Genomic DNA, 26773 nt, shown 5'->3' on the forward strand with positions numbered 1-26773 from the left:
GTGGACTTGCTATGGCTAATGCCGTATTGGTACGATATCCCTGACACTATCTTGTAGGCGATAGGGGGAAGACGTGTGCCCCTATAGTCGGAGCATAAAGTCGTATCTCCTTACTTATGGACGGGACACAGGATGCTCAGGTTCCAATCGTCGGGAACGCGTTCTTCCTGCCATATGGAGCTAACTGGCTAATGCATACACCCTATCAACGTGTTGCCTCCGGTTTTAAACAGCTCGGCTGGAAGGCCATCAGCTCCTGCTGCCTTATTATTCTTCAGCCGGTTTATTGCTGTCTTTACCTCATATACCGGGTGGTATACATACAATAACATCTTCTGGGATTGGATCTGTGGTATCTTCGTCGACTTCGCTGCTATTGGATACTAACAGTTTTGAAAAATGTTCTTTCCATATCCTGAGAACACTATCTGTATCAGTTACCAAATTACCTTGCTGGTCTCTACAGGAGGATGTGCCAGTGCCAGTGCCAAAGCCATAAGTTTGATGTTTCACTCTTTGGTAGAATGTTTGGACTTCATTCGGTGTCCTGTACATCTCGATTTGTTCACACTCCCGCTTTTCCATCTTTCCATAGATTCCTTGGTGGAGGTCTCTGGTATCCAAGTACTGATTTTGCGGCTGTTTGCATGGAGTGGGCAATGTTTTGCCATTGTCCTGATATGTTATCGGGACGAGGAGTGCTTTGATTAAGCAATTGGCCCAGTTGAGTGGAATATGCTGTGGCTATCTTTTGTGTTTGCAACTTACCGATGTCCAACTTCCGTGTTGTGTCTGTTCGCACTTTGTTTGCTACGTTTAATCTTGGCTGCAACTACTACCTTGGTCGAAACGATCATACATCCAACACGCTCGATGCATGTCTTCCATCTATCACAACGTGATCAATTTGATTTCTTGTTCTTTGATCTGGCGATGTTCAAATCTGGTGCTGCTAACTACCATTTCCAGATGTTTCATTGTGGAGACTGAATTTTCCTACTGTTGGGCCAAAGATATTTTGCTTTCCAATTTTGGCATTAAATTTGCCATAATAATTTTAATGTCATGGCAACACAACGACCATATGTTTCTTCTAATCGCTCATAAAATATATCTTTGGTCTGTTCGTCATTGTCTTCAGTGGGAGCAGATAAAGCTGATGTTGAAGAATTTAGCTTTTATTCGAATTGTAGCAAGTCTTTCATTCACTGGTGTGAAGGTGGAGTCCAGGTGTTTTAACCTCCGACCAACTACAAATCCGCAACCAAGCTCATGCTTTGTGTCATGGCAGCTATAATACAGTGCGTCACCTTTAGGTGTAGTTGTGACACCTTTCCCGTTCCATCGTATTTCCTGTATGGCAGTAATGTCGGCCTTGTACTATTCAAGTACATCTTCCAATGCGTAAACTGCACCTTCTCTATAGAGAGTGCGGACATTCCAGGTGCAGATTCGCAGATCATGGTCCTTAAAACGTTTGCGGGGTTCGCCAACTTTAGAGGGGTTTGTTTTTCTTTTCTTTTGTTTTTTCATAGTAGGTTGTTTTTTCCAGTGGAGGGTTACTAACGCGGCGCCCAAAACCAAGTTTTTAACGTTCTTATGGGCACATGTTAGCTCACTACCTTTAACGGGTGTTAAAGGCAGTTCCCCAGGTGACACCACGGTGAGGTCAGTGTCCACTTGAGATAAAAGAGGGACCATGATAAATCCTGGGCTTTGCCATGTTAAAGCCGGTCAGGACTGTTCCATGGTATCTACCATTCCCTACGTCATCATACTACGTTACTGACCGGTATTTTGTCACCGTTGATATTATAAAATGTTTCGGTCACGTAACTAAACTTCCGCCAAACAGGCTGAAAAGGTCTTGTCGATTGGACAATCTGATCGATTTTTTTGATATGATCAACTGCTATGAGAGAAACTAATGTTAATGTGTGTGGTAGAGAATTGATTCTTCCTCTGCGAGAAAAAAAAAAGAGTTTGGAATGTTAAATCTACTGATGCTATATACTTCGTATATATTTTAGACTATAGCTTCGTTATCTGACCACATGCATTAACATAACTATCATGCATGGAAACGTCGAGAGGTCCTCTTCCTTATAATTGTTGTTCAAAGGGTCCTCCAGGACAATTTTTAAAAATTCCAAGAAAAGTTAGTTATATTTCAACCGCTAAATATTAACAGATCTTCCGATAATCGGGCATAGTTTAGAGCAAATATTATATTGTGTGAAATTTGGACCAAGTCGCTTACTTCGATCGATAGCTGTTGTGTATATCAGCCATACCAGACAGACGAATGGACATGGTTAAATCGACAGATTGCGTCTTAACTTATGTATGTAGGGTTCAAACCTCATTGAAATAATAATGAGGAAGATTTTTGATCGTATCAAATCCCTAACCACAAAGCTGGGAAATAATTCCTTCCAGTGGTTTAATATCATCATTCCAAAAGAAATGGCTGAAATTTTGGCGTCTTGTCGTTTCTAGGGACCTGATAAGGAAAATTGCCTATACAGTTCCCATAGAAAATTACAGCATGATTTTTGATATTTTTAAAGTTTGAAATATATATAGAATTTTTTTAATGACCTTTTCTTGAGGTGGATCTCTTCTTAACAAAAGATATCGATATATGGAAGGTAGTAAAAGTTTGCTTGTCGAAATCCGTTGTTAGCTGCTTCTTGCTCTAACTATAGAAAACTAAATACGCTTTTGGGCAATCTCGACATTAAAACACAATTTTTGTCCAAGTCTTGCAGTGTTATTTTTTTGCTGGGTCCCTATATCCTTAATTGTTATGGATATTCTTTCAATTATAGTAATTTTTAGTTCAGTTCAATAAATCTTGTTTTCCATTTTTGAAGACTGATTTTTTCACATCTCCAATATCAGAAGCTAATTTGTAAGGCATTACAAACTTATTTTCTTTTGCTTTTGGCATCCTAGCATTTATCCTTACTGTATATATGTTTAAATATTTTTCTCCTTCATCTTTTCATGCTGCCCTTGGGACAAACAGGCAATAAAGTGTCAAACATTAAAAGAAATAAACACTTTGTTTTTGGCCTTCATTGATGCTTTGTGTTGGGAAAACAAAGTTTGTTTTATGATGATTGTGGGTTATATTTATAACACGCAACATATGGGAAGGGGATAATGAAATTGTCCTTAACAAGACAAATTAAGCAGAGAAAGAAAACCCATTATTAGAATTTCCCATATAAAATTATTTCAATTAATTAGCTTTTCATGTTGATATTTTCTTATGGGCACATTGTCACACTATGCCGAAGAGATTATATGAAATCGAATTTTTCACACAGATTGTGGAACAGATTTTAAAAACAAATCTTTTAAAATTGCCAAAATCATAAAAATAATGCCTTGGCTATTTCGACTAGGAATTGTCACAGTCGAAGGTACTTAATCGAAACGGTTTTGTAAGGCTTTTGAAATAAATCCCATATACCATTGACCATGGTCATATTTCTTTTAACTGCTCCCCAAAGGCTTAAGTTTGCTTTCGTTTAGTCTGGTTTTTTATTTGTATTTTTACTGGCCAAAAGTAATAAAATTTCTCTGGGTGGATGTTAAGTTGAACAACGTGACCGAAATGTTTAGGTTACTGCCAATGTTTGAAAGCAGAAAACAATGATATTTGAGCACACACACACACACCTAACTATACACATATGTACATATGTTACTATATTTTCTGTGATGTAGACTTGCAGACGCAAGGCCATATATACACATGTCCATATGTATGTACATATGGACATGTGTATGAGCATGGGCTTGAAATTTTATGAGCCAACAGACCATAGTAACCAATGGCCGGGAAAAATGAAAATTCCGCCTTTTTATGACCGGAATATTTTAGATTTTTTTTGGCTTTTGTTTTAGTTTAAGTCCAGCTTGGAAAACATATTTTTCCAATGTTCTAACGCATTTTTTACTTTTGTTCTGGCCAGTTATGTTTGAATGCTAAGAGAACATTTTGCCAGATTGTTTTTTATTACATGCACATATACATACATATGTATGTACGAGTATGTACATAAGCCCATTTATGGGCTGGTGCAGTCACGTTGTTAAGTTGTCTAGCTGGAATGGCTTAAAAATAAATACAATTCGAGGGAAATGAAAGAGTAAACATTTAAAGCCTAACCATATTTATGATTGTTGTTATTTGGTTTCTCCGTTTTCCTGCCAGGAGCATATCCTGCTGTTTTTTCCCAGACAACATGGGTATGGGGATCATAACGAACGTTAGTTGTCCTTGTTGAATTTATACAGCAAATAATAAATGTGACTAAAAACTAACTAAGAATTGCATATTCATTATCAAATGTGTGTGTGTATATGTCACGGTTTTTAGCGTCTACTTCGTTTTTGTGGAGTGTATTTAGTTGTTTGCTCCATTATGCCACTACTTCTGTTGCCAAAAATTGAGTTGCAAGTTAAATGGGCAACAGTGGGTCAATACAAATATATACTTTTAACTTATTAATGTGGGATCAAATATGAAATATAAGAAGGAAATATTAATTGTACTCCATTAATAAAGCCAACAGCGATATTAGAAGTTGTATATATTGGAAAAACAGCTGACTAATAGTTGTTTTCGTTTTAGACACAGTGAATTATATACATACTCGTATGAATGCACGTTAAAAGTCAGAAGGAAAATATCTCTAAATGCTGGCTCCTTATATGTTACCCATATACTTCATAAAATAAGCGCACATACATACACAGATCTAAAAACATACATATCAAGTATTTGTTTTAATCAACGACTTTAGTGAAAAACGCTGAAATCTTCTCGAAATCTTTTTATGAAAAAAAATACCAAACAAGTTTTTGCATAATATATATTTCATTTCATGCATTCATCTTATGCATTTCCTGTTTCTGTTTTCCATGGAATGTGAATAAAACATTATAAATATTATATTGGCAAGAAAAACTATAACAACTTAAACTTTAAAAATGCATCCAATAGAAAAAGTTTGATATGTGTACATATGTTCATAAATTAATAGGAAGTGGAAATACATAGTATAGCGTGTACATAAAGTTTTAAAAACAATATAAAATCTTTTGTAAATTACTAATTATAATTGTTTTTTTTAATTCATTTGATATATGTATATGAACATATGTAAACAGTACGTACAGGGAAACATGTATGTACCTTCATCAAAATATCATATGTGTAATCGCTTTCTGTTTCTTGAATTATCGAGAACAAGGCGTGTGCGAACGAAAAAACATAATAAATATTTTCCGATTAATACCTTTTGTTCATTTTTAATTTCAATTGATAAATATGAGGACATTGTTTTCATCCTTTCAGCTTAAAGCAAACAATGCAGAAAATGTTTATTTCCACTCAATGTGTTGGCAGGCAGGCAACCTGGTTGAGTGGGAGTTGTTTTGTTTCCACATGAAAATCGAAAATAATAATAAGCCTCCAAGCAGTTCTTAACAACCCACGATATCTACATTAGGGCTATAACCAAAAAAATACCACCACATAGCCGTGTAGAGCATGAAAAACTATTATGAAATACGGTGTCAATTTTTCTCCACCGCGAAAAAAGTTTCCGCACCAAATGCATTGAAGTTCTGTAATGCATTTTTTAATTTTACCAGTCATAACAACATATTTGCTTTTCATTAAAATTTTTATTTTTTTGTAATCTAATTTAAAATCATTATCAAAGCGTTCTGGACCAATTTGTTCTCAAATCGCGCCATTTCGGACCATATTAAGATTTTTTGACACTATTGCAATTTTTGGTTTTTCTTTACAAATTCGTGAATTTTATGTTTATATTTTTTTAACCTATCGGACAAGATAATATGGGGTCATTTGCAACGAATTCGCGAAAGTTACAGGCTGTTTTTGTTGACTTTGCCTGTGAGAATTTTATTTGTTTTCTACAAAAATACAACACCAGTACCATGTGGGGAATTTTGTCCTAATAATGAAAACGCGTTTCTAAGATCGATTCGGTGAAAAAAGTCTCCGCACCAACTTTGATTACTAAAACCCTTTTGATGCTTTTCCTACTTATAATTTTAAATTTGCTTTGTTCGAATAAATATTTATAGAAAAAAATAAAATTCTCACAGGCAAAGTCAACAAAAACAGCCTGTAACTTTCGTGAATTCGTTGCAAATGACCCCATATTATCTTGTCCGATAGGTTAAAAAAATATAAACATAAAATTCACGAATTTATAAAGAAAAACCAAAAATTGCAATAGTGTCAAAAAATCTTAATATGGTCCGAAATGGCGCGATTTGAGAACAAATTGGTCCAGAACGCTTTGATAATGATTTTAAATTAGATTACAAAAAAATAAAAATTTTAATGAAAGCAAATATGTTGTTATGACTGGTAAAATTAAAAAATGCATTACAGAACTTCAATGCATTTGGTGCGGAAACTTTTTTCGCGGTAGAGAAAAATTGACACCGTATTTCATAATAGTTTTTCATGCTCTACACGGCTATGTGGTGGTATTTTTGATATTTGCAAAAAAGTGCAAAAAGTTATATCCCTAATCTACATACATACATGTGTAATAGGGTGGGGCGATTTGTGTGGAAGCAAAAAAACCTTAATGAGCCCTTCGCGTTTCTGATTCCTGGGATTGAACTGAGCAAAAAAGTCCACTGGACCATATATCTACCGTGAAAATCGAGCCTCCCGATTTTGACTTTAAGTTTTTTATTGGATATTTTGGCATATAACAGCCAAACCATTGGGATTTTCGATCCAACACAAAGACAACCATTGTAGCCAAGACAGTAATTGAAAACTCTCTAATACATCGCAAAAGCATTGGAACGCTCCTTCAGGCAGTTTTGGCCTTAAGAATGTGCAAACTTTTCGGAAAATGTCGATAAATGACATTGTGCTACAAAATTTGACCCGAAAAATATTCAAGTGATCTGATGCAAAATTATATCGTGTTGGGATTCATGGACAACGACAATGCCTTTATTTCGTTTGGGTCACTTCGTTTTATTTTTTTATAACGGTAAAAGTAGTGAAAATCTGGATTTCTTACATTTTCAAATTTAAACGGGCATATCTTATTTTTTCCACAACGGATTTCTTTTGATCCTTCTTCCTTTTAAAGGGGTGAATAATGTATTTTGAATAAGCTATTATTGTTTTAAATCGGTTAACAAATGGCTAAGTTATAGTGGTTTATGTCTGAAAAACCCCACAAAAAACCTATAAAGGAATTTCTCATAATTTTCAAAATAAATATTGAACAAAACAAAAAAACATTATATTTTTAAAAATTATGAGAAATCCCTTTATAGGTTTTTTGTGGGGTTTTTCAGACATAAACCACTATAACTTAGCCATTTGTTAACCGATTTAAAACAATAATAGCTTATTCAAAAGACATTATTCACCCCTTTAAAAGGAAGAAGGATCAAAAGAAATCTGTTGTGGAAAAAATAAGATATGCCCGTTTAAATTTGAAAATGTAAGAAACCCAGATTTTCACGACTTTTACCGTTATAAAAAAATAAAACGAAGTGACCCAAACGAAATAAAGGCATTGTCGTTGTCCATGGATCCCAACACGATATAATTTTGCATCAGAACACTTGAATATTTTTCGGGTCAAATTTTGTAGCACAATGTCATTTATCGACATTTTCCGAAAAGTTTGCACATTCTTAAGGCCAAAACTGCCTGAAGGAGCGTTCCAATGCTTTTGCGATGTATTAGAGAGTTTTCAATTACTGTCTTGGCTACAATGGTTGTCTTTGTGTTGGATCGAAAATCCCAATGGTTTGGCTGTTATATGCGAAAATATCAAAAAACGTCAATAAAAAACTTAAAGTCAAAATCGGGAGGCTCGATTTTCACGGTAGATATATGGTCCAGTGGACTTTTTTGCTCAGTTCAATCCCAGGAATCAGAAACGCGAAGGGCTCATTAAGGTTTTCAAATCGCCCCAGCCTAATGTGTATGTATGGATATGAAGTAATGTAAGGATTTGTGTTTTTCTTTGGCTGTGTAAAGCCGAAATCGAATTTTATCCTCTTTCAATTTTAAATAACATATGTTTGTGTAAAATAACATATGTGCAAAATATTTGAATGTAAGAAGGATTTAAGTGAAAAAATGGTTGTATTGATTGTTTTAAATAAAAGTTTTTTTTTTGGAATACATAAGTACGAAAGCCGATTGTATGCTTATGTAGTAGGAAAACAAAAATATTAAAAATTCTAAGTATTGAAGCTATAATAATTCAAGAGTAATCAAATTAAAGAAGAAGGTTTTAATGACATTAGTTTACTATATAGAATCAACGAAATATTCGCCTACAGATACTAGCATGGTGGGTAAACCAGCTACCACGACTTTGTGGTACGACGACCACGACTTTGTGGTAGAAAATATTTGGATATATAGGCGTCATGAATTTTAAAAATTAAAAAAGGTTGCACACGGAATGCTTTAGAAAGGCAACTGAATTATAGCATGCAATGGTATGTACACCTGCCTTGCACGCAATAAGTCGTGGGTTCGATTCCCCGGCCAGGCAACATCAAATTTTCAACGGTTCGAACTCGGCGATAAGGAGTAGGTCCCATTGATATTTGAGAAGTCTTCTTTGTCCCGACTACGATGTTTGTGGAACAACAACACTGTGCGAAAACAAAAAAATTGCAAAGAAAACTGATTAGATAATGAATGTAGAGCTAAAAATATGAGACACGTGTATCGGCGTTTTTTAAGTTTACATCGGAAAGTAAAAAAATTAGGCGGGGTAAGTTCCGCCCATTTCTAGTTGTTTTTCGAAATATTTGAGTTAAGATCCTTGCATTTTATTTATATAGTGTCTTTAGCAACTTTACAGAGGAGGATGTGAGGAATATTTTTGTTTTAATTTTAACCCTCATGCTGTTCACCAAAGAGGTCTTTTTGGTCCTTTTTTAGAAAATAGTTCAAAAACTTCTTTAAAATGTGATCATATCAAATCCAAATATTATACAAAATTGTTCGCCATAAAATTTTACTATAGGTCTCAAAATACATCAAATCTGTAAATCTTATCTAATCGCCAGGAATCGCTAAAAATGAAAAACACGTTTAAGGGTTATAATCGTGTGTCACCAAAGAAATATGAGACATGTGTATCGGCGTTTTAAAAGTTTACGTCGGAAAGTAACCAAAATAGGCGGGGCAAGTTCCGCCCATTTTTAATTTTTTCGAAATATTCGAGTTAAGATATCTTTGAATCCTTGCATTTCAGGTATATATAGTGTCATTGGCAACTTTACAGAGGAGTATGTGGGCAATATTTTTGTTAAAAATATTAACCCTCATGCGCTTCATCAAAGAGGTCTTTTTTGTCCTTTTTTCAAAAATCTTTCAAAAACTCCTTAAAAATGTGATTGTATAAAATCCAAATATTCTACAAAAATTTTCGCCATTAAATTTTACTATAGGTCTCAGAATACACCAAATCTGTAACTCTTGTCTAATCGCCAGGAATCTCTAAAAATGAAAAACACGTTTTAGGGTTAAAGTCGGACTTCATCTGAGTTTATTCAAAATTGTCCCACAAAACATAATTTTAGAGAGATGATGTCAGAGACAAAAATATTCTTCGTCAAATTTCACTATGGGTCACCAAAGAAATGAAATGTCTATTTACATAATATATTATGCAAATATCAGTATCAATTTTGCTGAAAACACATGAAAATATTTCCCAATTTTTTTGATGAAAATTGTTTCCTCCTTTTTTCGAGTTGATACATGAAAGTAATAGTTTAATATTACAATAACTTCCGTATGAATTCATAACGAAAAACCATAAATAAGATATTTATAGTGTCCAATCACGACGACAATATGGATAAAATTTGTAAAATATGGCCCTGAACCCTATATCAAAAACAAGGGCTGCTAAGAATGTTATTTATTATGGTTACAGATTTCTTTTATTCAGAGACTCATAGTGACATTTCACTTGGACAATTTCTTCTTTTTACCATATCCCCAAAAAGTGCAGGATTTTGTTCGATTTTGATCCAGTAGGGAATTATATAAATTGAACAGTTCAAAATTAAAATAAATAATTTCATTCTAAAGTATATAAATTTGTAATCTAATCTTCTTAAGAAAATAGTATACCTAGATGTATGGATTATTCTGATACTCATAATGAAATTTTATGTAGAATTTTTATTCTTTTGACACTTTTCACCTAGAACCAAGTTTTATATTACTTTCTGTATCAACTCGAAAAAAGGAGGAAAAAAAATTCTTCAAAAAAATTGGGAAATATTTTCATGTTTTCTCAGCAAAATTGATACTGATATTTTCATGATATATAATGTAAATAGCGTTTTATTTCTTTGGTGACCCACAGTGAAATTTTACGAAGAATAGTTTTGTCCTTGACGTCATCTCTCTAAAATTATGTTTTGTTGGACAATTTTTAATAAACGCAGATGAAGTCCGACTTTAACAATAAAACATGTTTTTCATTTTTAGCGTTTTCTGGCGATTGGATAAGATTTACAGATTTAATGTATTCTGAGACCAATAGTAAAATTTTATGGCGAACAATTTTGTAGAATATTTAGATTTGATATGATCACATCTTAAAGGAGTTTTTGAACTATTTTCGAAAAAAAGAACCAAAAAGACCCCTTGATGAACCGCATGAGGGTAATAAAAATATTCCTCACATCCTCCTTTGTAAAGTTGCCAAAGACACTATATATCTAAAATGCAAGGATTCCAAGATATTTTAACTTGAATATTTCGAAAAACTAGAAATGGGCGGAATTTTCCCCGCTACTTTGGTTAATTTCCGATGTGAACTTAAAAAACGCCGATACACGTGTCTCATATTTTTAGTTCTACTTTCATAATCCAAACAGTTTTTCCCATCATTTTGAAAAAAAAAAAAATTGAATTTTGTTGCACAGTGTTATTGGTATTATTACTACAGTCGGACCTCGATTATCCGCGATGGTCGGGACCGGAGGCATTACGGATAATCGATTTTCCCGGATAATGGAGCCAATGTTTTTATGCAGTTTTTGAAAATATTTTTATGCAAAATGTATTTGTCTGTGCTATTTTTAGTATATTCTTTAAAGGAAAGAAATGAAATAAAATTAAGACTTCAAGAATTTATATCTGCAGAAAAATATTCCGTAAAAATAAAGCAATTTATTACTCCCTATTATTACTTACATAAGTACTATTTAAAAATATTCTTTTCGTTCCAATTGTCTCATATTATGCATTTCGTCCTTTAAGATACCCCATTTGTGTTTTTTTTCCATTTTTTAGAATAATCCAATTAATTGGAAGTAAAAATCCGCTCGCAATCAAATTTTTGGTTGCTGCGGACAAAAGTTATGCCGTTTTACTTCTGCTTTTAAGAAAAAAATAGTATAAAAACGCTTAATATTTTAAAGACCACAATTGTCACTAAAAACTTATCACGAAGTGAAGTCAGTGAGTAGATTGCATAATATGTGTTAAATGTTACTCAGTATTCGCGGAATTTACAAAAAATTTACAAAATTTTAAATGTAATACGACTTTTTTCAAAACATTGGTCCATTTACCCATAAAAAATTACAAAAACAAATAGTTTTAAATCTAAACTTCACGGAGAGCCGAGTGAGACCAAAATTATAATGATTGGGATAATAGTTTGGATGTTTTGGCCAAATTTGGATAACAAAAAATAAATGTTGGTTTGAAAAAATATTTTCACATGCATTCCAGAGTTGAAAGTATTGAAAAATCCCAAGAAAATGGGCGGATTTTGCTTTATATACATTCACACTGAAGATATCCCGTAATATTTATATCAGTCCCTAGTTGACAGAATGAAATGAAATGCCTGTGACCCCTGGATCAGGAAAGCGAGTCATTGACGTCTCTAAAACCTCATCCTATATGGGAAAGGTACAAGTCATACATTTGTGAGAAGGTTACTAGCCCAGGGCGTATGATTGTTATTACAATCTTTGTAGTTAATAACACTCATAAGCACCGCGGTCTCAACAAAATATTAAAAAGTCGAGGGGTAAACAAAAGTTGTTAAACCCAATGAAAACCATATTTCATGTTTTTTCCAACAAAACTACGAAACTTTCTGAATTTTTATTGCTGAAACAAGCAAAATTCAAAATTTACATCTGTTTTGTACCCTCCACAATAGTATGTAGGTTATACTAAGCTTGTTATACCCTACACCACTATGTGGTAAGGGGTATTATGTGTTAGTGCATTTGTATGTAACATACAAAAGGAAGCGAGATAGACCCATAGTTCCTTCTAGGGATATACATAGAATCACTTTCTGAGTCGATTTATGCATGTCCGTCCGTCCGTCCGTCCGTCCGTTCGCAACATACAGGTCGCATTTGTTGACCGATTTCGCTGAGAATTGGGGAATACCATTTTTTTAGCCGTCGGAAGATCAAGTTCGAAGATGGGCTATATCGGTCCAAGTTTTGGTATAGCCCCCATATATATTTTCGGCCCATTTCACGTATTTTCTGTAACACACACGCTATATATGTCCGATTTCGATGAAATTTGGAATGTGTGACTGAATTTGGTCTAAAAATAAATGTGCCAAATTATATCGAAATCGGTTCAGATTTGGATATAGCTCCCATATATATGTTCGCCCGATTTCACGTATGCGATGTACCAATCACGCTATATACGTCCGATTTTAATGAAATTTGGAATGTTTGACTGAATTTGGTATAGAAATAAGTGTGCCAAATTATATAGAAATCGGTTCAAATTTGGAAATAGCTCCCATATATATTTTCGGCCGATTTCACGTATTTTCTGTACCAAACACGCTATATATTTCCGATTTCGATGAAATTTGGAATGTGTGACTGAATTTGGTCTAAAAATACATGTGCCAAATTATATCGAAATCGGTTCAGATTTGGATATAGCTCCCATATATATGTTCGCCCGATTTCACGTATGCGATGTACCAATCACGCTATATACGTCCGATTTTAATGAAATTTGGAATGTTTGACTGAATTTGGTATAGAAATAAGTGTGCCAAATTATATAGAAATCGGTTCAGATTTGGATATAGCTCCCATATATATTTTCGGCCGATTTCACATATTTTCTGTACCAAACACGCTATATATTTCCGATTTCGATGAAATTTGGAATGTGTGACTGAATTCAGTCTAGAAATAAATGTGCCAAATTATATCGAAATCGGTTCAGATTTGGATATAGCACCCATATATTTTCGGCCGATTTCGCGTATTTGCTGCTCCAAACACGCTATATAAGTCCGATTTCAATGATATTTGGAATGTGTGACTGAATTCGGTCTGGAAATAAATGTGCCAAATTATATCAAAATCGGTTTAGATCTGGATATAGCTCCGATTTATATTTTACATATTCACAGTGGTGTAGGGTATCATATAGTCGGCCCCGCCCGACTTTGATCCTTTCCTTACTGGTTTTTCCGTTAGTAACGCATTGAAATTACTATTTGCGATCCAATAAAGTATATGTAATATATTGATCAGGGTAAAATTCTGAGTCAATCTAGCTATGTACGTCCGTTGTAATCACTAGAGCTAGAACGCTCTATTTTCGGATCCGAAACTAGCTGCAATTTGACACTTAAGGTTCCTTGGTATAGCACCATATAATGGTGTTTCCCAATTTTCGGTTATTTGAGGATTTTTAGCTAAATTTTTATTTGATTTTGTAACATTTGAGGCTCTCAGTGGTCACAAAAACTTGTGCATTTGCATGCAACATGCAAAGAGAAACCAGATATGTAGACCCACTGTTCTTTTTTTTGCGGATATACAAAGTATTATATTCTAAGTCAATTTATGAATGTCCGTCCGTCTGTCCGAAAGAGCACATATCGAGTTTGTTGTCTAATTCACATAAAAATTGGCAAACGCTTTTTATACTCTCAGACTCTAGGCTGAAATAATGGGTTTCGACGAAATCTGTTTCAGACAATTTGGAATCGATTGAGCAATGCCCTTTCGTCTGTTTGTCTGTGCGCACGTTAACTCTCCAACGAAGCAATCGATAGGGTCAAAAATTTGCATTCGTAATATTTTGTCCAAACTTAGTTTAAGTTCGAAGATGGGTCATATCGGTACACTCCTTACGGTATCTCCCCCCACAAAATTTCAAAAATTTTCGCTAAAATGGCGCGAACGATAATTCTTGAAGGGAGTAACCGAATTAGTTACAGCATTGCATATGCTAATGTCACATCCAGGCATAGATCGGGATCAAATATGGCCTATATCGGTCCACTCTTCCGGGTACCTCCCACTCAAAATTTGGAATAAGTGAAGTTTAAAAGCACCTCTCGGATCGTTTTAATTTTTTTTCAGCAGGTTGTCCTCGCGCTCTTTTTACGACTGTACAATTTTTTTCGGGGGGCAAGTCCAGACTTGCTGAGATACTGCTTAATGCTCCAAGAAACCTTGACGGTACCAACTTAAGTGATAAATATGCAAAATAACTTCATGATAGGTCCAAACATTGCACATCGCATTATTTAATCTCGTCATGTATAGTCGGCTCCGACCGACATTGATCCCTGCTTTATTGTTTTTTTTTTAAGTTTTGCATCATAGCGCTAATAAATAAATTTCTTTTGAATTGAGTCATTTTGAGTCTCAACATTTCGTACGACACACATTGAATGAAAATGTTAAGACAAAATATTGACATACAACTGATTTTGTTTGACAGTGATGAAAGATTTCATTGGCATGATTATACATATGAATGAATTCACCTGCCGACATTGAGTATTCATGCGGCAGAGTAAATTAAAAAATAAAATCCATAAAATATACTTACACTGGCATGCGGTCCTCCGAAACTATTGTGACCAAACACATACATATAATTTCGTCGATTCACCTCGGCATGAAATAGACCGGTTTGCAATAAAGGACCAACAACACGAGCATCTGACAATATATCCAAGACAACATCACGATGTTCCATATTGGTAGCTTTAATGGGATTTGTGTACATGTCACTGTATCTGAAAATTGAAATTGAAAATTCATTCAAGGAGGCATTAATTTTCGTTAATAATAAATGAACACTTAACAATAAACAAATGTTTAAATAAATGCAATAAGAATTACAATAACTTAACGTCTATTGTTGTAATCTTAATGTGAATTATAACAATTGAAAGCAATTAACTCAAACATGGACAAACTTATTTGGTTACCCGGAAGTGTATTAATATGTATATGTATATTTTGAATTTTATAAAAGGTGTAAGGATGTATGTATTTATAATTATATTTAACATATGTATGCAAGTGTTTATTCAGTTGCATTTGTTAAATGTGGTGTTAAAATATTCAAATGCACATTTGCATGTGTGTTAGTGTTTAACATATCCCTTCTATGCGACACATACACGCAACCACACTATGTTTATTTGTCTATTTCAATTACATAGCCCGGAGGAACATTTTATAATTGAAATTAAAATGTTGCAAAGGAAATGAGTTTTGTAATCGTTAAATATTAATTTTCAACAAAGGCGACATATTCTTTCAATTCTATCAGAAACACACAACAGCTACATTTGAAGTTTGCCGATTTGATGTTTGAATTACATATACACAAATTAAGTATGTATATGAATAAATATGTGTTTAGAATATCAAATTTTCCTATTTACAGATCACGGATATGCATCTACATTACTGTGTTGTATACATCACTTCTTGGTTGTAAATTAGAAATTAAAAATCCATTATATACTTAACATGTGTTTATCCTCCTCAAATATGTCGAAATGGTGTTTATCTACTGTTTGATCTCAAGCTCATTAAGCAAATTGGCCAATTTAAAACGAAAGGATATAGATAGAAAATGACGTGCAAGACATTGGAGAAATACATACATATATACATACATAGGTATTGTATAGAAAAGCCTTGGAAATTTATAACCATTTTGTGTTTAACCATATTGAAGGAGAACTTAGTAAGCAAGCTTTATCTCGGTGGGAGTGGAGCATCCACTTCGACTAAAAATACCTTGAGATGTACGTTTGGAATAAATTTTATTTTCAGTTAGTACCGACCGGGTTATTTAGAGTTTCTGTGAAATTATGTCAGGAAGTATGGCCCGCGAAAGGTGAAGTCCACAATTAAACCTATTTTAAAACATACATGTTTGAACTTTTGTGGGGGAGGTATCGGAAGAAATGGAGCGATAGAGCACATCTAGAATTTCGCGAAAGTTTGGAAGAACGGATACCATTATGAAGAGCCAATTAATATGGGCTTACCCCCAGTAAAAAGTCAGGAGGAATACCATAATATGAGACGGGAAGTCTACCTGATGTAGTCCCACACTTTTGCGATAAATTTTGTGTGGGAGAGACATTGTCAGTCTATCGTTTCGATAGTTATCATGCTCATCAGGCACTTTAGTTGTTCGCCGTGAACTTTTTACAGCTTTCGGATCATTATGTCATGAAGCATGGACTTGCCCACAAAAAACATTATACCGCTGTAATAGATCACAAAAAGTACTTACGGCAGAAAATTACAAACGATCCTTGAACAGCCCTTACGCTGCAATTAAGCAAAAATGGAGAACTTTTGTGAGGGAGGGGCCCAAAAATATTTTTCAATATAGACTTTTTGGAACTTGATGTACGTTTGGAATAACTTTTATTTTCAATTAGTACCAACCGGGTTATTTAGTGTTTCTGTGAAATTATCTCAGGAAGTATGGCCCGCTAACGGAACCTGCTGCAAAAATTTCCTGCCAACTGCAGATATGCCAAAAAATTTAAAATTGTGTGTGGGAAGTATCCGAAGGATACTATTCGAAGCTGAAAAAAGAAGAAATATTACCATGTGCAGAGAGGTATCGTTATGGTCCATCTTCGAAATAAGTTTGGACAAAATATTACGAAAACCAAAAATTGAACCAAATAGATTAATCCGTTTTGGAGTTATCGTGTGCCAGACAGACATAGGGTAAATTGTTTCTAAAGTGTCGGGAACGGATTTCGTCCAAGCAGGCTTACGGTATAAAACCATAATTTCGCTCAGGTACATTTTCGTCGTATCAATATGTATATTAGGGTTATGACTTTTCGAAATTTCTCAAAAATGATTGCCTGTTGCGCGAATGAATAAACTTTGCCTATTAATCATTACAATAACGCTTATTCCATTGAAATACAAAAAAGTCTACGCATAAATTGATTTAAAAAAAATATTTTTTTGAAAAAATATATAAAACAAGTAAAAAAGTATCAGTCGGCTTCAGCCTATGTGAATTTAAACTTTCAGACCGATCAAATGTATTTAGAATTTTTTTTGACCCTTTTTGGGCATTTGAGCTTGCCGACAAAAATGTGGATTAGGATTAAAGTTCAAAAGTGTTGCGGATGAGGTACTTAAAGGAATGGGCGACTTTGTCCATCATGAAAGTGGATGCTATTTTGGGAGTCATATCTTTTCGATAGATATCGCGCCTACTAGTCATTTCAGTGGGTCATCATATAACTTTTGGACCAGTATGCATTATGGGGCCACCGTGGTGCAATGTTTAGCACATCCGACTTGCACTCAGAAGGTCTGCGGTTCGAATCCCAGGCGAAGCAACATAAAATTTACAACGGTGGCAAAATTCCCCCTCAGTAATGCTGGCGACATTTCCAGAGAATTTCAGCCATGAAAATCTTCTCTCGGACTCGGCGATAAAAAGTAGGTCCCATATCATTGAGCCAATATGAATCGGTGTGCCCTCATTGATATAAGAGAAGTCTCCCTTGTCCTTTCGGGGTTGTTGTGGGAACATATGTGTGTGCGTATGCATGGAATTGTCCACGGAAAACATAATATAGCTGTAAACAGGACCACAACGGACAGCATCGGTATACATTTCCGAAGGATATTAGAACAGACCCTAAACTTCACTTAGATACAAATGTTGTACTTTTGTGGGGGAGGTACCCTAAGGAGAGAATCGATATGGTTCTTTTTGAAGTAAGTAAATTTGGACAAAATATTAGGAGTTGCAAAGTTTGGACCAAATTGATTGCCCCATTCAATAGAATGAATTTCTCTTAAATATTGGAGGGAAGAAACGGCAATTGTGGACCGGTATTGCTTATTTTCGAACTGAAACGTAGTTTGAACAAAATGTGACGAAGGCCAAATTTTGAACCAAATCGGTTGATCAGTTCGAGAGTTATCGTGCTCTCCATATAGGTTTTTTTCACTTCTCGGGATGTTTCAAGAAGTGTGGACTTGCCCCTGAAAAAACTTTTTCCGTCGTAATTGAGGCAGCGAGTGTAAATTGCTTCAACAAAAATCAAAGTGATGCGAGAGCAGGTCTTAAAGTGAACTTATCCGAAATGTTGTGTAGGAGGTACCCGAAGGAGTGGACAAATATATTCGAATTTAAACTATGTTTGGAAAAAAATATTACGAATTCCAAATTTAGGAGCGAATCGACAGATCCGTTCGAGAGTTATTTTGCGCTCCAACCACTATACACGGCGGCATAGGGGGTTTTTGCATCTATCAAGCTATTTACTTAGGAAGTATGGACTTGCCTTGATGAAACTGGTACCGTCGTATAGGGGACAGAGAATACAAGTTGCTACAAAAAATCAAAGCGATTCGAGAGCAGGTCCTAATCTGAACTTTTCCTAAATTCCGGAAGGAGCGGACAAATATAGTCCATATTCGAACCTGATCTATATCTGGTAGATATATTAGGATGTATTAGAAATCGGGCACTGCCTTCAAGAGATATCGTGCGCACAAATTTTCCGAACACTTTCGAACTTTTGTGGGGAAGTACCGGAAGAAGTGGATCAATATAACCCATCTTCGAACTTAAACTAAGAATGGACGAAATATTACGAAAGCCAAATTTTCGGGAGTTATCGTGTGCTCCAGCCAGCCAGACAGACAGATGGACGGATATGGCTAAATCAACTCAAAATTGTCAGAAACGGGTTTCGCCTAAACATACTTGGGGTCTAAAATCATTATTTCGATAAGGCACATAAATGCTGAGGGTACAATGAATTTTTTTTTTCTTAAAAATTATTTTTTTCTAAAATAACGTTTATTCCATTCAAATATTGAAAAAGGTCATGCACAAACCACTTTGAAAAGATTTTTATTTTTGTTAAAAAAATTACACTCCACGTCAATAGAACAAAACACCTAAATTTTTGTTAATGTTAGCTTACACTGTGCAACACGAAAATTATTAACCATATTTTGACACCGCATGGAAGACCAAAAATGAGAGGACACGTGTCTCGCCGTTTTTTCGTATCTCATCAACTTTCGCGGTTATAGGCCTCCAAAGGTTTGAGGCTTTGATGTAAAAAGGGTCATTTAGTCAGGACTATATCTTCCAAACCGTTAGGAAAATTGAATTAACCTCAGAGGCAAAGTTGTAGCTCTTGTCTTAAAGAACAAAAATTGTGAACACATATAATGCATGAAACTTCATCTGCAAGGTCAAAATCGCCATGGTCCAATTTCTTTTAAAATTTTTTTCTCAAGTTTTGTTATACAGCTATCAAACCGATCAAATTTGAAGCAAACAACCAACTACAAAAATGTACCTCAGATCTCAATAAACATCTTTCTAGAATATACGAACTCTGTAGAAACGGATCTTAATGCTCAAAATAGTAAAACAACTTCCATTTTTATCCTCTTTTCTCGGCTTCTGCTCCATAGATACTAAACCGTTTAAAATACAAGAAAACAATCAACCACAATAATGTAGCAAAGGCATCAATAAACAACTTTCTGGAACATACGAAATGTCTATGAACGGTTCTTAATGGTAAAAATAGAAAAAATCTATTGATAATATCCAATTTTTATACTTTTTTCTCCGACTCTGGTCCAAAGATACGCAACCGCCCAAAAACCAAGGATACAGTCAACTACAAAAATATGCCTTAGATTTCAGCAAACAAGTTTCTAGAACAAATGAAGATTCTAGGAACGATTCTTCAAGCTCAAAATTCGATTATTTTAGATCATTCTTTCCTGTTCAGTTCCGTAAATAACAAACCTTTCAAATTTCCTTCAGTTTTTAACAGTTTGTTATTTCCAAACCTGAGCAGAGGGAATGTTAAAAATGATTTAATTGTTCGTGAATTTCAGCCCTAAGAATCATTCCTAGAATCTTTATATGTTCTAAAAAGTTGTTTATTGAAATCTTAGGTACATTTTTATGGTTGACGGTATCCATAATTTTTGGGTGATTCGGTAGCTGTGGACCAGAATCGGAGAAAAAACTGTAAAAATTGAATATTTTCAAAAGAGTTTTGCTATTTTTACCATGAAGAACCGTTCATAGACATTTCGCATGTTCCAGAAAGTTGTTTATTGAAGCCTTTGCTAAATTATTGTGGTTGATTGTTTTCTTGAATTTTGAACGGTTTAGTATCTATGGAGCAGAAGCCGAGAAAAGAGGATAAAAATCGCAATTGTTTTGTTATTTTGACCATTAAGATCCATTTCTGCAGAGTTCGTATATTCTAGAAAGATGTTTATTGAGATCTGAGGTACATTTTTGTAGTTGGTTGTTTGCATCAAATTTGATCGGTTTGATAGCTGTATAACAAAACTTGAGAAAAATTTTTAAAAGAAATTGGACCATTACGATTTTGTCCTTGCAGATGAAGTTTGATGGATTATATGTGTTCACAATTTGTGTTCTTTGAGACAAGAGCTACAACTTTGCCTCTGAGATTACTTCAAATTTCTTTACGGTTTGGAAGATATAGTCCTGACAAAATGACCATTTTTACATCAAAGCCTCAAACCTTTGGAGGCCTATAACCGCGAAAGTTAATTAGCTAGGGAAAAACGGCGAGACACGTGTCTTCTCATTTTTGGTGTTCTATCACACTGTGGAGTCAGAATACGGTTAACAAAACATGACTCAAAAAATTACACACAGTGTTATTTATGTTTCGTAGCAAACACAGAAATAATTATGTTTCTAGCACTTCGCGATATGATTTTCTGATCATCTTTCCGATAGTACTATGAAAAAGATGCATATATTTTTTGTCTTCGGGATAGAACAATCATTCTATTTTCGCGAATTGTTGAGATATTAACGCCGAATTTTTTCAGTTGATAAAGCATGGCTTTCTAATAATTTTTCACTAAAGAAAACCTATACCTATAAACATTTCGGAACATAAGTAGGAGGTTTTTTTTTTTTGAAAATGTTTCATCTTATGAGCGTCCGAAGCACTCGATTGTATTTGTCGAGGTTGTCTGTGTCATATTCCATCTTACTGTGAAGAAATATGACATAACTGCGGGACTCCTACTGATGTTCCGAGATATTTCAATTAACTGTTAATTGAAGCAGTTTAACGCTGTTATTTCGTTGTCCGCGGTGTCATACCAAATACTACTACTTCAATTTTAATGTCATTATAGTAATACCAAATGTATTACTAGTGAATATCGAGAAAATTTAAAGAATGCAACTTAAGATTTTTAAATTTCCTATTCACAATTTTCTGATTTTAAAGCTTTTAACAAAGCTATCATTTTTTATTTTTTTGTTATCTGAATACACACTTGCATAAAAAGAGTCATTTAAACACCATCCCAACCTAAGAGGTTAAATTTTAGTGCATTTTCTTTTTATACACACAATATTTCGCCACAAAGAAGTTTGTTATTACATAACATTTGCACATTTCATAGCCTTCAGAATGCATACTTTATTTCAACCAAATATTTCTTGCTTACACACAGAACCTTTGAGCACAACAAGCTAAGTAAATCTTTTGTGGTGTAAAAGCCTCACTTGACAATCATAAGAAGTGACAACGTTATTTAACCTCAAGGCTTTTAAGGAGCAATATTGTAGCGTTTTATTCTCTTTGGCTTGTAGTGAAAGACGACCCAAGCGTAGTGTTGGCTCCCCAAATGGATGATGACGACAGCACATGTACTGCCATGTGACTGTGCAATGAAAAAGTTGCATCGCCGTACATGAAAATTAAACGAGCTGAATGTTATCTTTACCAGAGGAACGAAATAGCAATAACATGTTCTAACCCTAATGCGTTTATAATCAACCACAGACGACAGGGATATATACAACAACGATAAGCCAACCTGGCGACCAATGTTGTATTGAAGGAAAGTTAAAGATTTTCATATTGCATGGCTACCACAACGTACACCCAGATAGCATTTAGAAGACTGTTTTTTCAAAAATCACATTGAGGAGTCTTTTTAGAGTCCTTTTGGTGATCAAAAATTGATTAAGTCGCTTGTGTGATCAGAAAGGGACTCGAAAGTGACTCCCTGTAATGATTAAAAAGAGTTCAATTTAAAATACAACAACAAATGTGTAGCAATCACAAATAAATCATTGAGGTGTTTAAAATGTGACAATTTTTTGTTATTTATTGTCACATTTTGATCATCTGGAAGATTGAAAAATGCTTAATCAAAAAAGGGTCATACAGGTGTTTGAAAAGTGATTATAATTATGTATACTCTGATCATATTTTGAACAGTTAGGTGATTAAAAACTGATTGCTTTGTTTTATTTTTATTTGGTTGTAAATAAAAAAATAAAATTCTCATATACACTTTCTACAAAATTTTGATATAAATGTAACGTATAATATTAAAGGTACAGACAAACACAACACAACAGGTTTTGCCAAGTGAAATGAAGAAGCAGTATACTAACCACCAAGCAACATAAAGGATAATTAAAAGACATAACAAAGCAGAAAAGACTATAAAACAAAGGAAAGAAACAAAGAAGAATAAAAAGAAAAATTTTTTAATTTATTTCGTCTAACAAAAAGACTCATAAATGACTCCCTAAAGACTCATAAATGATTATAAACATGACTCTAAAAAGACTCGAAAAAGGGTCCGAAATTAATCAACAAAACACCAATAAATGATTGAAATACGACTCGAAAAAGACTCATTTGTGATTTGTTTAGAAGAGTCGCCTGAGGTTATGTTTTCCTACCGACAAAGGAGTCATTTATGATCAGAAAATGAGCTCATATTCTAGCTTTTTAATCGTGCAGTCGGATCAAAAAAGACTCGAATTTGATTAAAATTTTCAAAAAATGCTGACTGGGCATATGTATGTATATATGTGTGTGTATATACAATGTTACAGTGTTGACAAATAATAAGTACACCATAAACTATTTAATTTTTTTAGAGTTTTATACGATTTTCAAGGATGCAAAACTTGGCAGAGATATATCCCAAAAAGTTACATATCCATTGTATACTGAAAAGGGGAAAACGAAACGAAAAAATTCTGCTTACCTCCTTATAAGCATCCAAGAGTATGGATTAAATTGATTTTTAAGTTGCGATCAATTTATCAATATTTGTCACCTGCTGTATATACTTCTATATACTTACTCACATATGTATAATTGTTAAGCGTTCACAATGATTCTAGACTGGTATGGTTTTGTGTGTGTGTAAACCTGTTTGTCATGTACATCTTATTTATGTGGGTTAACGAGCCAAAGCACATAACACTTAAAGAAAGCACAACAATCCACCTAAATAAGAGGTTTAAGACCATAAGTGCTACTACAAGAAGAACAAGAAGAAAGACAAATTTAACCTCAAACAAACCAAGTAAACCAAACTATTTTGCACTTTATTACCCACAAAAACAAAATAATAACAAATGTAAACTTATACATACCTATGATTTGAGTATGGGTGAATGTTGCCACTTAGAAACAGTTTTACTTAAGAATTTTGTCTAAGACTTATATTCGACTGCATGTGTGTTTGTATCTTATACTAATGCAAATAACACCTGCAACTACAACTGAAAATACACACATAAATATTTCGATATACACATGTATGTGTGATTGTAGTAGTAAATCCAAACAAATGTGCATTTGTTTTCTTACTTACATATGTAGTTGTGCATACATAAAGAAGTCTGTTTTAAATAGTCGCAAATGTACACAAACAGAAACACCTGTACAAAAACAAGCAACCCCCACACACAGATAACCATAACAATTTCAAAATCTCTGTTAACATTTACTGTAAATGCTACGGACTTGCAATTCACCTTGTAGACCGCAAATACACCCACACGTACATATGTATGTACGTCAGCTACTTTTGGAAGAATGCATATGAATGAGTTCGAATATAGGTGGGTGAATATTTATTTTACCAAGTTTTTGTTGCCATTACGAAATGTATACCACACACACACAATGAAATACAAACACAAATACATACATATACTTCCCAATAAATACATTGGTAACAGCTGTTACAAATATACTCTTTGTACTCTACGTTCCAACGCATATCACAGAGATTGATTAAATCGTAATACTCTTTAACTCAGACTTTCTAAATTTTAAATTGGCTGAAAAATTACAAAGTACCAGAATAGTCATAGTTTCTCTTTCTTTTCAATTACACATGATCCGCAAATGTGCACCAGTTTATGCTGTGGCTGATACAGTGGAAAAGTGCAAAACTATTACCGAACGGATGCACTCATGCAGAAGAACATGATAGGATACGCACTGACTATTTTATAGTAGCCATGATACCAGACATGAGTTAAATATCAAAAATGCTGCCCGCAGATTTCTTACGGCGGATGAAACAATCGCTATAATCCGTATAAATCCAAGATTCTTAAAATTAGTCCCATCGGGGTACATGCCTAAACCGAAGAGAACGTTGAACAGATGAAAGAAAGAATTATTCTACAATAACCTACAGTAAACAGGCCATCAGTCATGTCTATAAGATTTTACTTCATATTTCAATGCCAACATTGATCCCAAGTTAAATCTTCCTAAGGTAGTATTCGATAATTGTATAAGGCTCTCAGACTTCGTCGAGCAGTTAAAATATTGTAGTGAAAAGCACAATATTTAAATTTGTCCTTAAATGTGAAAGCGAAATGATAAAGCATAGCCCTCTCTCTTCAAACTGTCTTAAAATATATAACCTAATAACTAAAACCAATCTAACATGGGGCCACGAACGCCCTATCGGTATTGACAAGGAATTAGTGGCATTCGGGGCAACCCCGAACTACACAGAAAAAAATTACTGTATTATAGGAATAGTGTTCATAAAGTCTTGCCAAAGTTCAAATTTCTGCATTTCAAGATCGCCTTTCATAAAGCAACAAAATACTGGTTTCTTCTGAGAGATTGAAAAAAACAATTTTGGCGAGTTGTTTTTATTGTCTAACAACAGCCGCCACCGCACTCACCACCCCAGAGAAAATTGTTGCTGCTTTTTATTAATGATTCTATTTTGTATTATTGTAACTTACCTTTCTTCTAATGATTTCCACTGAGTTGTTATCGTCTTGTGAGCATAGCAGAAACAATATGAACCATATGTACAGTGCCCGGCATAATTATTTTGACAAGTTTGAAAAAATTATGTGTTTGGTTTTTTACCGTATTAGTCTTCTACAAAAATATGAACAAATATTCTGGCTAATCCTTTACTACAGTACTTAAAATTAGTAATAAATTTAATCAATTCAAATATACCCTTGCACTTTTGTAATGGAAATAAAATTTCACTGCGTGGCATAAGTATTTTGACAAAATTGTTCTATTGATTTTTAGACCTCAACAATTAAAAATTTCTTATTTATATATTTGGTTATTATTAGTTACGGCAAAAATAATATATTTCACACACACCTGTACCATTATGGACCCATTAACGGTTCTATATTTCAAGGATATAGGGATAATCACGAGATTTAATATTAAACAATATTCCCCACGGCGATCATTGGGTGCTTGTTTACATTTTTTTCTTATATTTTTCAAATGATCGCCGTTGGGAATCACAGAAGACTCTTCTGGAAGAGCAACAGATGATTGTTACTAACATTTTTGATTTTGTTGCATATAATTCTCATTTACACTTTCTACAGAACTTTGATATAAATGGCACGTATAATATTATGAGTATTGACAAACCACACATGTCCAGGTTTTGCCAAGTTTAAAGAAAAGACAACATAGTGACTGAGGAAACAGTACTGAGTACAGTGCCTATAACAAATAACCACAACATAAAGGAATAATTGAAAACCATAACAAAGCAGAAAAGAAAACAAAAGCAGAAAACTAAACAACAAATAAAAGAAACAAAAAACAATTGTTCTATTCTTTTTTTAATTTTTCTTTACATGTTGATCTTCTGAAGATCGTCCAGATGATTAATCTGCGATTCTTCCTAGCGATTCGCTTCCCGGACACAGTTACTTTATGTCGGCGATTCGCAGGTTATCATTCGCAGGCGCGCTCTTCCGCGATTGAATTGATCTTCCCCACGAATCACAGGTTATCTTTAAGCGATTAAAAATTTGAAAAAATGTTTGCAGGGTAACTAACAACAATTGTTGCGACAGTGGTAGTTGTTGGGTGTGTGGTGGCAGTGGTAGTCGTTGTGTGTGTTGTGGTTTGTTGATAAAGACTCAATGTGATGGTGAGACGGTGGTGGGGGTTGTGTCGTAGTTTTTGGATGGTGGGAAGATGAGACCATACAAAAGAAAACGAGAACAAAATAGAGAGCGTTTACCAAACAAGAGAGGAAATGTGAGAGAATGTAGGGAAAA

General features: G+C 34.2%; 1 protein-coding gene across 11 annotated transcripts in view; it reads right to left on the reverse strand.

Moving 5' to 3' along the window:
* The window catches only part of Nlg1 (Neuroligin 1), a 239577-nt gene that overhangs the window by 26841 nt on the left and 185963 nt on the right, over nucleotides 1-26773 (reverse strand). For all 11 annotated transcript variants that reach the window (XM_073964119.1, XM_073964099.1, XM_073964145.1 and 8 more), the window contains exon 8: nucleotides 14936-15125. In XM_073964119.1, coding sequence (XP_073820220.1) covers nucleotides 14936-15125 — 190 coding nt within the window. The remainder of the gene's footprint in view (nucleotides 1-14935; nucleotides 15126-26773) is intronic.

Source organism: Musca autumnalis, unplaced genomic scaffold (assembly GCF_047663935.1).
Source record: "Musca autumnalis isolate F117 unplaced genomic scaffold, ASM4766393v1 scaffold_1, whole genome shotgun sequence".
Classification (NCBI taxonomy): domain Eukaryota; kingdom Metazoa; phylum Arthropoda; class Insecta; order Diptera; family Muscidae; genus Musca; species Musca autumnalis.